Genomic DNA, 12,632 nt, shown 5'->3' on the forward strand with positions numbered 1-12,632 from the left:
CAAACTAGACTAGCGGTTTAAAGTAATTGCTTTATATATTCACTGTGGCAGGTTTAAATGGTCACAGGAATAGATGTCATTCTCTTTGAAAGCACTGAAACTTGACACTGAACTAGTCTACTCTGTCTCACCCGAGATACGTATTATACTAATTAATTTTAAATAGACCAGAACATGATTTTATTTAATACAAAAAAATATGCTTCAGATCAGAGAAAGCAACATGAACCTAGGGCTACACCTCAATAAAAATTCATCTCATTCCCCACCTTTGACTCTTCCTACATAAGATCAGGATTTCTCTCACCACTTCCCATCCCTGCTATGCACAGAAAGGGAGACTTGGGCATTAATTCTAATTTTCAGGATATGCGTTTTACTCAGAGACCTAATTTAAAACAAACGAAACCAAAACCTTCTCAGCCTATGAGAATACGAAACCAGCTTGTTTATATCAAGAAGCAGGCTTCAAACATGCCAAATACTTTTGTCAAAGAAATACTGTTAGTTTTGTGCACGCATGGACACAGGTGTAGTTTATTTTCACATTTATCTTAAAACAAGATTTTAATATATAATTTGGAGAGATAAGCTAAGTAATCTTGTTTACAGGTTAATTTAATCTGAAAATTGCTGGAAGTGGATGCACACACCTTTAAAAGAGCTCACATGGAAGAGACACTGAGGTGAGCACACATATATCATCCTATTATAATACAGTGATTTATATTGTCTGTAAAAAAGCTCAGAAGAGCCTAAGTGTGGGTCTATATTTAAAGGATCATTTCTTTAAAGATAAAAATGTGTCACAAACTGCTGCTTTGCTAAATATAGTTACCATTATACTGCTCTTGTTTTATTGGCTAGTTGATCCTAAGGCTTATCCTTGGTGTAAGTACGCTTTAGGCATTTGTGAATGACACAGCCAACAACTGAGCTGAAGGAGGTCATGGGGCACAAGGCTGTAATTCTTTTCATGTTAATGACAGTAATGTAAGTCTGATACATAAGCAGTATGTATTCAACACACGGCTACCTGATACTAGGCTTGGAAAAGAGAACAGGCAATTCAGTTTAAAGGGGGAAAAACTGAGAAGTCATAACTACTCCAAAGATGTAAAGAAAACCACAAAAGACACGAACCTGATTCTGCTGTAAAAAGGAAACGAAGCACTCCCCTGGGTTTGCCATACCGACTGTTTCAGCCCATTGTCGGCTTGCCCCTTTCAGGGCTTTAACTGCTATTTAATTTCAAGGAAAAGTAGACATCTCCAAACAAAAAGTGTGACATTTACCAAAAGAAAGAGGCTTTCTTACCACTGAGGAGTTTAATAAAGAAAAATATTTTTCTGTGCTTAGCACAATTTTCAAAAACCATTATTTCTATTTAATTTTTGGTATTTACTACAGTGCGGGGTGCAAAGTTTATGGAATAAAAGCTTATTGAATGAATGAATCACAGGATGAATAAAATGACACAAGTAATAATTTCTTGTGAGCATAAATTCCATTACAGTGACCCTTGTACGCAGCTCTGTAAGGGTTTGGGCTACAAGAAGAGTTCAGTGCATGTCACACATGTGCTTGGTCTGCTGCAAAGTATATTCCCTTTCCAAAATGTAATGCTTAAATGAAGTCAAGTCTGTTAGTTACCACCTCCAAATTAGCACATGCCAGCCCACACTAAGGTAAATTTGAAAAACTTTAACTGCTCAATGTTAAATTTACCACAAGTTCCTTCTAGGCACCTCAAAAGATAAAAATACGTGTGAAGAATACTTTAAACACTTTCAGATGAAAGAAATGATATAAATTAAAACTGGTACGAACTAATAAATGAACAGCAGCAGCATAACAAAATATAAATTTGACTCTTTTGGCTCACAGTAGGCAAAATGGTTTGTTTATGCTTGTAAAAATCAGAACTGAAATAATGACATGTATAAAAGAACAAAGTGGTTCTTTCACTACAGTCCAGCTTGTCATTAAAGCTCCATTCCCTGCTCCCAGCTGACCAGGCATGAGGACTCAACACAACAATTATGTAGACTCAAAACCATCTCAGCTGGAAGCACTCTCCACTTAAACATACACATCTGGCCCATCCTCATTTCCAGTTCAGGCACTAGTAGCCTCCCCGAGGCTTTATGACTTGCTTTCTTCTTTTTCCTCGGGTACTGTTTCCCAGATTGGCTCCTTGATGTGTTCTGGTAACTGTTCTAATTGTGTCTAAAAAAAGAAACAAAACAAAACTATAATATAATCTGAACTTAAAAGCATTCTTCAGCCCCAAATTTGATTTATTAATCTGTCAAATCCTCTTGACTTCTTTTTCTTTCGTCTCACCCCCGTGCCTTTTGTAGGGCTTTGAGAAGGAAACTTGAGGGGAAGCCCCCAACCCTGTGGCAACTGTCTCCCAGTTTGCCACGGGTCCTCCCCTCTACTCAGTGAGCCTGGACCAGGCTGCGATGTATCAAAACAACAATACAGATATCCCCCCAAAAGAGGTAAAAATTCAAATCATACCTTAGTTACTTCCATGGCAACCCCTTCAGGTAAGTTTCGCTGAATATATTCCAAGTAGACATCTGCTGTACTTCCAGTTAGATGTTCTAACTAAAACGTCAAACATGAAAATGGTTTATGCTATGCTGTCAAGGCTGAAAATTTTATGTTGGGGTGTTGTGTTGTTTTGTTTTTTCGTAAAAGTGGTAGAGTGTGTTCTTCCCCTAAACAATCTTATATAGAATCACAATTAAAAAAAATATATAGATCCCCTGGCTGAACTGAACTGGGGCAAGCATGGCCCTCAAAACTCCTTCCTCTCAAATGCAGATATTTTAAAGCCAGGGCTCCACAGAACACAGTTGGCAAGCTTGGTATCAGGACAGTATACTTACAAGAGCTTCACAAAACAACTCAAGACAAAAGGACTACGTTATAAAATATGTTAATGTTAAGCTTTTCTGTGTGCTCCACTGTGAGATGTTTCTGTCAGACATGGGTGGATAAAATTTTGAGTTTTTCTTTTTTATTTAAGAGTAGGGACTATGACTTTGTATTTGTACCCTCAATGACTAGTACAGTGCTTTCCACATAAAAGATGCATAAGTGCTTGTTTTAATAACATTACCAATCACTTACTATGCAATGGGAATATTCTAAGTGCTTTACATAAATATCCCATTTAATCCTCACACTAACCTTATGAGACAGTTATTACTAGCCATTATTATTTCCATTTTATAGATGGAGGAATTGAAGAGGGTCACATAGCCAGCAAGTGCCAGGACTCGGACTCTGGCGTTGGCGGTCTAACTCTGGAACCCATGTTTTCTTTGACCACCAGCCTATGCAGGCCGTAATGGATGCACAAATGAATGAAAAACCTAATGCTGCACATTATTGACATGGAAAGTCCAGTTAGCATGTGAAAAGAATTATTAGAACTATGTAAAAACTTAACTAAAATTTTTGAAATATGGGCAATTTTATGCCAATGCCATCTTACTGTATAAAGTTAGCATAATCTGTATTCTTGAGTTAAAGTATGCACTAATCTAAAGGATGGCTTTGAGTTTGACTTTCCTATCATGCGGCTTCTGTTAACATGAAAAGACATTTACCTTCTCTACAACTAACAGGCATGGGCTGGCTGAAAGGAAGTCGACTCAGTTAATATTAAAGGAAAGTTATGATATGCTAGCATGAAATCCCAGGTATTTCAAAAATGCCTGAATGTCTGAAATAAACTCACCTCTAAGCATCTGTAAAGTGTTCTCATTTCATACTGAACTCTGTGCTTCTTGAAAATGTGCACTGATTTAAGAAGAGTAAATCGCTCTATTTTTCTTGGAGGTTCATGTCTGAAATTAATGGGCAAAATAACATACTGATGTTAAAACCTGAGTCACTGATACCAAAGCATGATTCCACAATTTTGTAGGTCCGGTTCACACTCAATTATAGGCATTAAGTACCATTTATAGGCCTCCATTTGTCAAGACTGTCATCTGTAACAACTGCTATCATAAAGCTCAGGCCAAAATAAACACCACAGATAGCAACAGGAACCTTTTCTCACAGACCCCAAAATGAGCCTTGGCATGCAAGTACTAGTGCACAAACACATGCCTGCTTTTACACCCTTTGAGACCCTTACTGACCAAACATACAAATTGTGAAGCGCAGCACCCGTGTGGTGGACATAGTTGTAATGTCTGCTATATTGCGTTTTTATAGGAAACTACAGATATATGTTGATAATCACAAAACTATAGCCTGTTTTGGGAAACAGTGTGTGCTTCTGTTTTTGTTAAAAGGCCAGACTGGCAAAGCCCCAAATGGGCCTTGTTCAACATCAGAAGGAGCAGATGACAGTTCTACTTGACCCTGCAGTGACTCCAAGGCTATAGGAAGCTCACCTTGCTCATGTATGAAATTACCAAGTAAGTGGTGTTTCTTAGGGCAGATTTGAAACAATGGCTATATTAGCTCAAGATCATAATATCCAAAGGGTCTAAGAGGATTGTTTCCTCACCTATTCTATCTCCCTGCCCCTTGGAGATCCCAGACACATGGGCTTCTTGGATCTCCTTATGTAAACACAATTTCTAGAGAAAGGATTTCTTTCATTTTCCTTGTTCACTCATTCAAGTATTTAAAAATTCTAGGGGGGGGCATGGGCAATATGTATAACCTGAACTTTTGTACTACCATAATAAGCTGAAATAAATAAATAAATAAATAAAAATTCTAGAAAAAAGGAAGGGATGATCCCGCTTAGGATAACATATGACAAACCTAAAATTTATCCATCATGTGTTTCCACCCCATTTTAAGAGCTCAGAACTTCCTGGGATCAGCACCACTTTCCTGGTTGAGCATATTACAGCATCTAATAGGTCGGATTAGGAGAGATTATACTCACACTTTAATAGAGATACCAAGTTCTTTAGCAGCAAGCACAGCAAAATATTCATAACTGTCCAATACAGCCTTATCATGGCCTTTTACTAAAACTGACAGGCGCTTATATAATGTGTCTGGTTCATCAGAAATGGTTATCTAAAATCAAAAGAAAAGTTTCAGTTGTGGTTCCTGTAATACTTATAACTAGCAAATTTAACATATTACGCTCAACTGAACAACTACAGAGTTTACTAATAAATGGGCAGAAAAATGCTGAGTAAAATCTTAACTCTGTTAGCTTAAGTATTAGATACTATCATGCTCAAATCTGCAAAACGAGCCTCAGAATCTGTTAAAATACAGTGTGAATCAAAAGAATTCTCAAGGTAACCTACAAAATCACTAATGGAATTTTCCAACTTAAGAATTACTAAGCTCTAAATTCACAATGATAAAGGATTTCAGGGTCTGCTAACGAAAGTACCCTGGTCAGAAGAACTGCATTAAGAAGTAAACTCTGCTACCTATAGCTGAAGGACAATGGGCAAGTCACATAATCTATATTAAGTGCTTTACATAAGTATCTGCACTTTAGTTTCCTCATAGATAAACTTGGGTAATATCTGTGCTATAGCTCACAGCATTTCTCCAAGGAAAACAATAAGAAAACACAGATTAAAGTGCTCATAAAGGATAAAACATCATTATACAAAGGCGAGCTATTGCTATTCATATTCTTTATGAGGTTTTATTCATGTATGTTTTGCCTACCCTAACATACAAATTACTCATTTCTAATTAAAATGTTATGACACTGACTATACCAATCACTTCTGTCTCTTCCACCCTAATACCTAAAGACCTTAGAAATAATGGCTTTGACATTCCTGACTTTCTTCCAAGAGGTAAATTACCTTCATTTTATTCATCCATTAAACCGGTAAATTATATTACTAATCCAATGATTCAGGGTTAAATTACTTCACCCCTGAAAGGAGATCTAGCTAGGAAGCTAGATATCCACTCTCAATTACTCCAGATAGGGTTGCTGAAAGAACAGAATAAACTGATATCCTACAGCATAAGTTGAGGGATGAGGGAGGGGGAATATAGCCCTAAGATGTGTTCTGATTGATTCTTACAGAGTTTTCAAAATATTCTGAATTTGTTACAAATATTAAAAATCTGGATTTTTTCACATAAAAATTTGGATTTCAGTTTAGCTTGGAGATTTACACTACCTAGCATCAATCAGTCTGATTTCCCACGTGGCAACAAGTAGCTAGAATAAATAGTTGTTTTACTTCTAAGGGCACAGATGCCACTGTGTCCATCCTGTAACCTGTCCTTATAGGACTGACCCTTGCAGTATCCGAGCTGGAGACTGGGGTAACTGGGGTATATATGTAATGTCACCAAAATACATCCAGTATCTATTTGGGGGCTGGGGGACAAAGAAATAGCAGTATACCATGTATTAATATAATTCCATTTTGGTATACACGTCCATAGATAAAATGGGTATGTATAGACAAATGTCTAGAAGGATTCACACCAAACTGTATAGACAAATGTACAGAAAAATGTCTAGAAGGATTCACATCAAACTGTTAAAAGGGGCTATTTTTGAGGGGTAGAAATGGAAGGATTTGGAATTTGTAAGGATTTTTAAAAATTACAAATAACATAAAAAGCTGGGTTGGTAAAATCAAGGCTTCTATAAGGTTACACAAGTACTTTCCATTACTTGTACTAACGCTCTTTCTCACTGCAAACAATAAAGCTTTGTCCAGGCCCAGGCTCAGTATTTAAAATGAAAACAAAGACTCGAAGGCTACAAGAAAAATATTTTTCCATAACATAACATCATTAATTATAACAACTCTTCAATTATGCTGAGCTAAAAGCAAGAGAATGCTAACTGCCAGTCATTTGGAGTAAATAATTTATTCTCTGAGAACTTGCTTTGATATACTTAAAGATAATATGAACACCAAGGGACATTAGAAAATATACATATTGTGCATCTGCCAGTATTCCAGAACAAATTTTTTTATTCATATAGTGTTTGGTTAACAACCCCAGATGAAACAGTAATGACAACTTATTGCTAATATAGCTCCTTATACCAAGAAATAGGAAGTACATACCATAGGTTTGGTCAAATCCTTAGGAGTATCAACATGTAGGTTTGAAAACTGTACCCACTTCATATTGGTACTGCTGTGATTAAGAAAAAAGAAAAACCTAAGTAAAACAGCACAAGAGCCTATTTTCCTGTTCAATTTAGCACACCTAATTGTATACTTACAGAAGAAAGCCACCATTTTTGGCTGTACTGCTCTTAGAACTGTCTACAGAAAAATTGCCCAAGCCCTTAAAAAAAAAGTATGGGGGGAGAAGAACATGTGTTAGAATTAAAGTTGATTACCAAACCATCATAGTTTCTACTAAAACCCAAAAGATGTACAACGCTTCAAATAAAGGGATATCTCATTATTTCAGATGAAGCTACCTGGGTAACTAAAATGGCCAAATTTGACTTCATTTAAAAAAAAAAAAAAAAGGACAATGGTAGAGTTGATAATCAAAAAGCAGTCTCAAAATACTAAAGAATCTCTATCTTTTAAAGCTTAGAAAAACATTTTTGAAAAAGCAATTCCCACATTTAAAAAGGGTATGAATTAAACATATGGACATCAAGAAAAAAAAATAACATGGGATTTCATTTTCCCATTATTTTTTACAGATTGTGTTTTAATATAAATTTATTTTGCCTGAATATTTTTAAGCAATAAAAACTACCAAGTAGCTTTATAATCTAATTTATTAAAAGTTGGAATAAGAATTCTAAAGTACCTTCTGTTGAAGCTTTCATACATCTTTTAAAGCAGATGTATTTTTTGGCTTGGCTGGGGTAACTAGCTTATAAATTTGAAGTACACACTGGAATTTATACCCATCGTTAACTACTGTGACATATACTTGAACAATCCAGCATTTCCAAATCTTTTATTGTCAGCTCCCCCTGGTGGAACAAAAGTTTCTAGTTTTAGGAAACTTATATGTACTATATATATTATCTACTTGTTTATCCTTTAAGTTTTCCTGAGATTTAAGTATGTAACCTGAGAAAGTGGAAGCACTTTAAAAATACATTGCTCATGCCTGTAGTCCCAGCTACTCCAGGCTGAGGCCAGAGGATCACTTAAGCCCAGGAGTTTGAGATCAGCCTGGGTAACACAGTGAAACCCTGTCTCAAAACAAAACAAAAAATACAATGAAGATGAAAATAGCAGTTTAGCACATAAAACTGAAGGTCACCTAAATATCTTTAAGAAGCCTATTCTTAGTTTATTGTACTTCTTCCTCTATTTACCCAAGATGAAGACAAATGAAAACTTTCCATATTCTTCCTTAGATCAAGGGGGAAAAAACCAAAGAAGAAAGGAAATCAGGCACAATGCAAGACAATAAGAGGCATGCGCCATTCTTTACACATAATCACATAGAAAATCCCTTCTCCACATTTATGCCAGACTCCACAATCCCCTCGTGCAAAAGGAGGATAGGCCTAAAGAATATGACACTTCCCAGTCTTCTCCCACTACAAACCTCTGCTTTTAAAAGTGGAGACTGAAGTGCTGTTACATCCAAAAATCAACCTTAAGAAATTCTTAAATTTTTTTTCTTTATTTTTTGAGGTGGGAGCTGGAAGGAAGGCTGTCTGGATAAGTTTCTTTTAGTACAGTAGTTAAAAATTTCAACCCCTAACACTGTCTGATTCTTCTTAAAAACAAAGTGTGGTCTGAGGACCTCTGGGGGCAGGGGGTCTCTGACACACTTTCACAGAGTCTAGAAAATCAAAATTGTTTTCATAATAATAATATTATGACATTATTTACAACTTTCCCACTCTTATTCTCTCACCAGTGTAGTTTTCCTGTGGCTGCAAGAGCTGTGATATAGCAAAAGATTGAATGAGAACCCAGCTGTCTGCTATTAAGCCAGACATTAAAGAGATTTGTCAAAATGTAAAACATTGCCACTCCTCACTAAATTTGTTTTGGAAAATATAGTTATTTTCCATAAAATGCTAATTACGTTAAGAAGTAATATGTTAGTGTTACTTTTAAACGAATACGTCATTTTACGACTCTCAGTTTTATTTTCTAAAAAGCTAAACATAGACAGCTAAAACCCACAAAAACAAAAGCTCTTTAGAGTCCTCAATCCCAAAGGTGTAAAGTGGTCCCATGGCCAAAAAGCTCGAGAATCGCTACTTAAGTTTTTGCTTCTTCTCCAAAGAACCGTGCAGAAGATATCCAACCCACTCCTGACTTCAGAGACCTCCATCTAAAACTCACAATCCCTGGATGTCAGGACATCTCAATGTAGTTATACGGGAAGTGTCTGAGATCTTGCTCCAGTTCAGCCCCTAATGTTCATGAGGAAAGTTTCCTGTCTTCTCTGAGCCTCAGTTTATTTTGAAAACGTGAAAGGAGAAGTTTTGGAACATATGAAGTACAACATCCTTTCTACCTCTGACATTCTACGATTCTTCTTGTTCCTACTTTCGCCTTGACTCACTAACTTATGGTTAATTCCATGAGAGAATTCTAGATAAAACTAGCCCCTTTCTCGCCACCTTCCTGTATACAGCCCGAGGTGAGGAATAAATACCGGGAAGACTCATGATGGGCAGAACAGCGGGTGGCGGCGAGACTTAATCGTAACTGTCCTCGTCAGCCTGCCCAGTCCCCCCAGCCCGCCCGGTACCTGCCAGAGGCGCCGGCACACAGTCCCAATCGCTGCCCGCGCCGCCATCTTGCTGTCCCGACCTCTCAGGATCGCTTCCGGGGTTACAGCGCCATTCTCAAACCATAGAGTTCAGCAAAAGGAGAGAGTATATCCTCCTGTTCCGGCACAAGAACAACCATAGAGACGTGACAGCTTGCTTTTTGGGGGTGGTACGGCGCCTGGCTGGCAACCCGGTCTAGGTAAAATCGCTTCAGCCCCATCTAGATACTTATCAAGTCCCATCAGTGTTTTCCCCTTCCAGTCGTGTTTGTCCTATGTTGTTACTGTTTTGTTGGAGGCACACAATAAAACACATGCCTGGAAAAAAATATTAATATATCCATAGCGGTTATCTTTGGGTAGTAAAATAATGGTTGATTTATTTTCTTCCATATTTTACAATTTTTTTTTTACAAAAATCTTTATTTTATTAAAAGAAAAAAAGTCTGCCACTACTATTGAGTCCATTTCTCACCCTGTTACCTTATTGCAATAGCCTCCTAGTTATGTTCCTTAATCCTACCTTCCTTCTCCACAACAAATGGAATTTTTGTGCTCCATCCGTCTTGTATATCACTGTTCTACTGTTCTTCCTAAATCATTTATTTCCGTATGTTACTCTAGTATTTGAGAATTTATAATGGCTGCCTTCACCTACTACAACAAGCCAAAAATATTTTGTTTAGTTATTAATGTCCACCATAATTTAGTTCCCTGTGAAAAGGCTGATAACTGGGATTTTCTGAAATAAAATTTTTTTCATGTGTGCAAATTTCTATGCTTTGTTTTCCCAAAGTACTTTCACATATGCAATTTAGCATAAAGGGCAACTCTAGACTTAAAATCAGGAGACTTGGTTTCTATTCTCAGGTTTACCACTTAGCTGAGTGACTTTAGGCAAGTTGCTTCCCCACCCCGAGCCTCAGTTTTCTCATATGTCAAATAGAGATGGTAATAATAGTTCCTACTTCAAATATTGCTGTGAGGATTAAATGAGATACTGATGTATGAAGTTTAGTACAATGCCAGGCACATAGTAATACACAATAAATGTCATCCACTATCTGTAATATAAAGTTGTTTCTACCTCACCTACTTCACGAGGTTACTAAGAAGATTAAAAACAAAAAGATTGAGTTTATGAGAACATTTTGTAGCATGTTAATTCAGTATTGTGCAAATATAATGCTGGTTTTCTCCCCACAAGTAGATATTACTTACACAATTTTGCAGGCAAGAGAACCATGGAAGGGGGAGGATGATTAGCCTAACATCACAAAAATCGATGAAAGATCTGGGAGCAGAAGCCAGTTTTCCTGTCCCTCAGGCTGGCCCCTGTTCACTAGAATTCAGTCCATGTGAAGTGTGGCTGAGATGTCCAGTGTGGTCCTACACCAGAGGATAGAAATACCACACTTCACCTGTGTGCACTTCTGCAGGACTTGGCTGTCCTACCCTGGCCGATTGCCCGGTGCCCTTTTCAGAATTAGGCTTTCTCTCTGAATTGTGAGATTTAAGGTGGTCTTTCGCAGCCAGTGGGGTTTTGCAACAGCTTCTCCACCCCTAACTCTGTTGCTGGTCCTAACGGTTGCATCTGTCTGTCAAAGTGGCACTTCTGTGAAGGCTCCTCAGCCTGCCTTTGTCTACGTTGAGTAGCCTCAGTTGGGTGAGTGTTCTGCAGCCATAATGATGGTGACATTACAGCTTGTAAATGACTTTCACCTAAGTTACCTAGTGTGATCCTCACCAGAAGACATAAATTTTATCCTACTTTTATAACCGAGAAAACTTAGGCTCAGAGATGAAATGACTCACTCAAGGTCGTATGGTGAGTTAGTTACAGCTGAATCAATAACCATCTTCAGAATCTAGTTCAGTGGCTTATCTATCTCTGCAGTGGGCTGGTACTGATTCTATGAGGTCCCTTTCTATGTAAGTCTCTTTCGGATGAAAGGAATAAAGATACTCACCACTCTATCATCACCCCAAAAGAAAAGGGGGTTTATTTTTAAAGATGTGTGTGGCCTGGACTGCTCCTGGAACTGGAAGAGTGTGCTCAAAGACTCTTAGGGGCTGGATACCCTGTCCACTCCTCAGTGCCAAACATAGTCTTTTTAATGATGGGCTTTCTCTGCTTACAAATGGTTTGTACTCCCTCAGGACTCTGCCTGGCATGTGGCCACTGCTTGCTGCTTTTGGCTCACCAGGTTTCTCCATTCATATTTTCAAATGTGGGAATTTGATTTTGTCCTTTCAACTTCCTGGACTAAGCCATGTCTTCTGTCACCAAACAGCTTATGGGCCTAATAATGGGTTTGAATCAGGTGCCAATCTGGGCCAATTAGCTGGGGCAAGGTGGGAGTCATTATAGGGCAGAATCAGGTTTTGCAAACAGCAGGGCTGTGGACAGGGCTCTTTGGCATGGTATGTGGGCAGGGACACGGTTCTGAAGCTTGGCCTATCCATTATGGGTCTCTTTCCTATAGCCTAAACTTTCAAACATCTGACCTCGTGCAGATGAGCAGGAGGCCAATGATTCTACATAGTTGATGAGAGTAAAGCTTGCTATATATATCTATGAAAAATAAATGTAGATACACCAAATATTTCTAAGTTCAATCATATTTTAATTTTTATTCTTTTTTTGTTCCCCCAAATTTGTATGTTGAAATTCAATCATATTCTGATTACACCAGTTGGTCTGTTTTCAAATGATTCTCTCTTTTACATAAAGGAAATAATCAGCCCTTTGGCTCTTTTATACAGGGATATCTGGAATCCAAAGATCACTTACAGCCCATTTAGGAATAGATTATTCACTTTCTTAAAATGTCTTCCTAATTATGTTTTGCTATGTCAACATTAAAACTCATCCACCTTCCGAGAGCACATCTCAGCTATCTAGCTGTGGCTGATGATGG

General features: G+C 37.7%; 1 protein-coding gene across 1 annotated transcript; it reads right to left on the minus strand.

Moving 5' to 3' along the window:
- Window positions 1-938: 938 nt before the first annotated feature.
- MRPS10 (mitochondrial ribosomal protein S10) lies at window positions 939-9,792 on the minus strand. The gene is made up of 7 exons (XM_045541942.1): window positions 9,691-9,792; window positions 7,223-7,287; window positions 7,062-7,134; window positions 4,931-5,067; window positions 3,758-3,866; window positions 2,527-2,616; window positions 939-2,229 (listed from the first exon to the last, which is right to left on the minus strand). The coding sequence occupies exons 1-7, from the start codon at window positions 9,736-9,738 to the stop codon at window positions 2,146-2,148; spliced, it is 606 nt and encodes a 201-aa protein (XP_045397898.1). The 5' UTR covers window positions 9,739-9,792; the 3' UTR covers window positions 939-2,145.
- Between the last annotated feature and the right edge of the window lie 2,840 nt (window positions 9,793-12,632).

Source organism: Lemur catta, chromosome 2 (genome assembly GCF_020740605.2).
Source record: "Lemur catta isolate mLemCat1 chromosome 2, mLemCat1.pri, whole genome shotgun sequence".
Lineage (NCBI taxonomy): Eukaryota > Metazoa > Chordata > Mammalia > Primates > Lemuridae > Lemur > Lemur catta.

What these genes read in the sequence shown, in the direction of transcription:
- MRPS10 (XM_045541942.1), bottom strand. Translation starts at nt 9,738, where the DNA reads ATGGCGGCGCGGGCAGCGATTGGGACTGTGTGCCGGCGCCTCTGGCAG. An exon ending in AAAAATGGTGGCTTTCTTCT is followed by an intron (nt 7,135 to 7,222) that starts GTAAGTATACAA and finishes TCTTAATCACAG; the next exon opens with CAGTACCAATATGAAGTGGG. An exon ending in CTTGGTATCTCTATTAAAGT is followed by an intron (nt 3,867 to 4,930) that starts GTGAGTATAATC and finishes CATTAATTTCAG; the next exon opens with ACATGAACCTCCAAGAAAAA.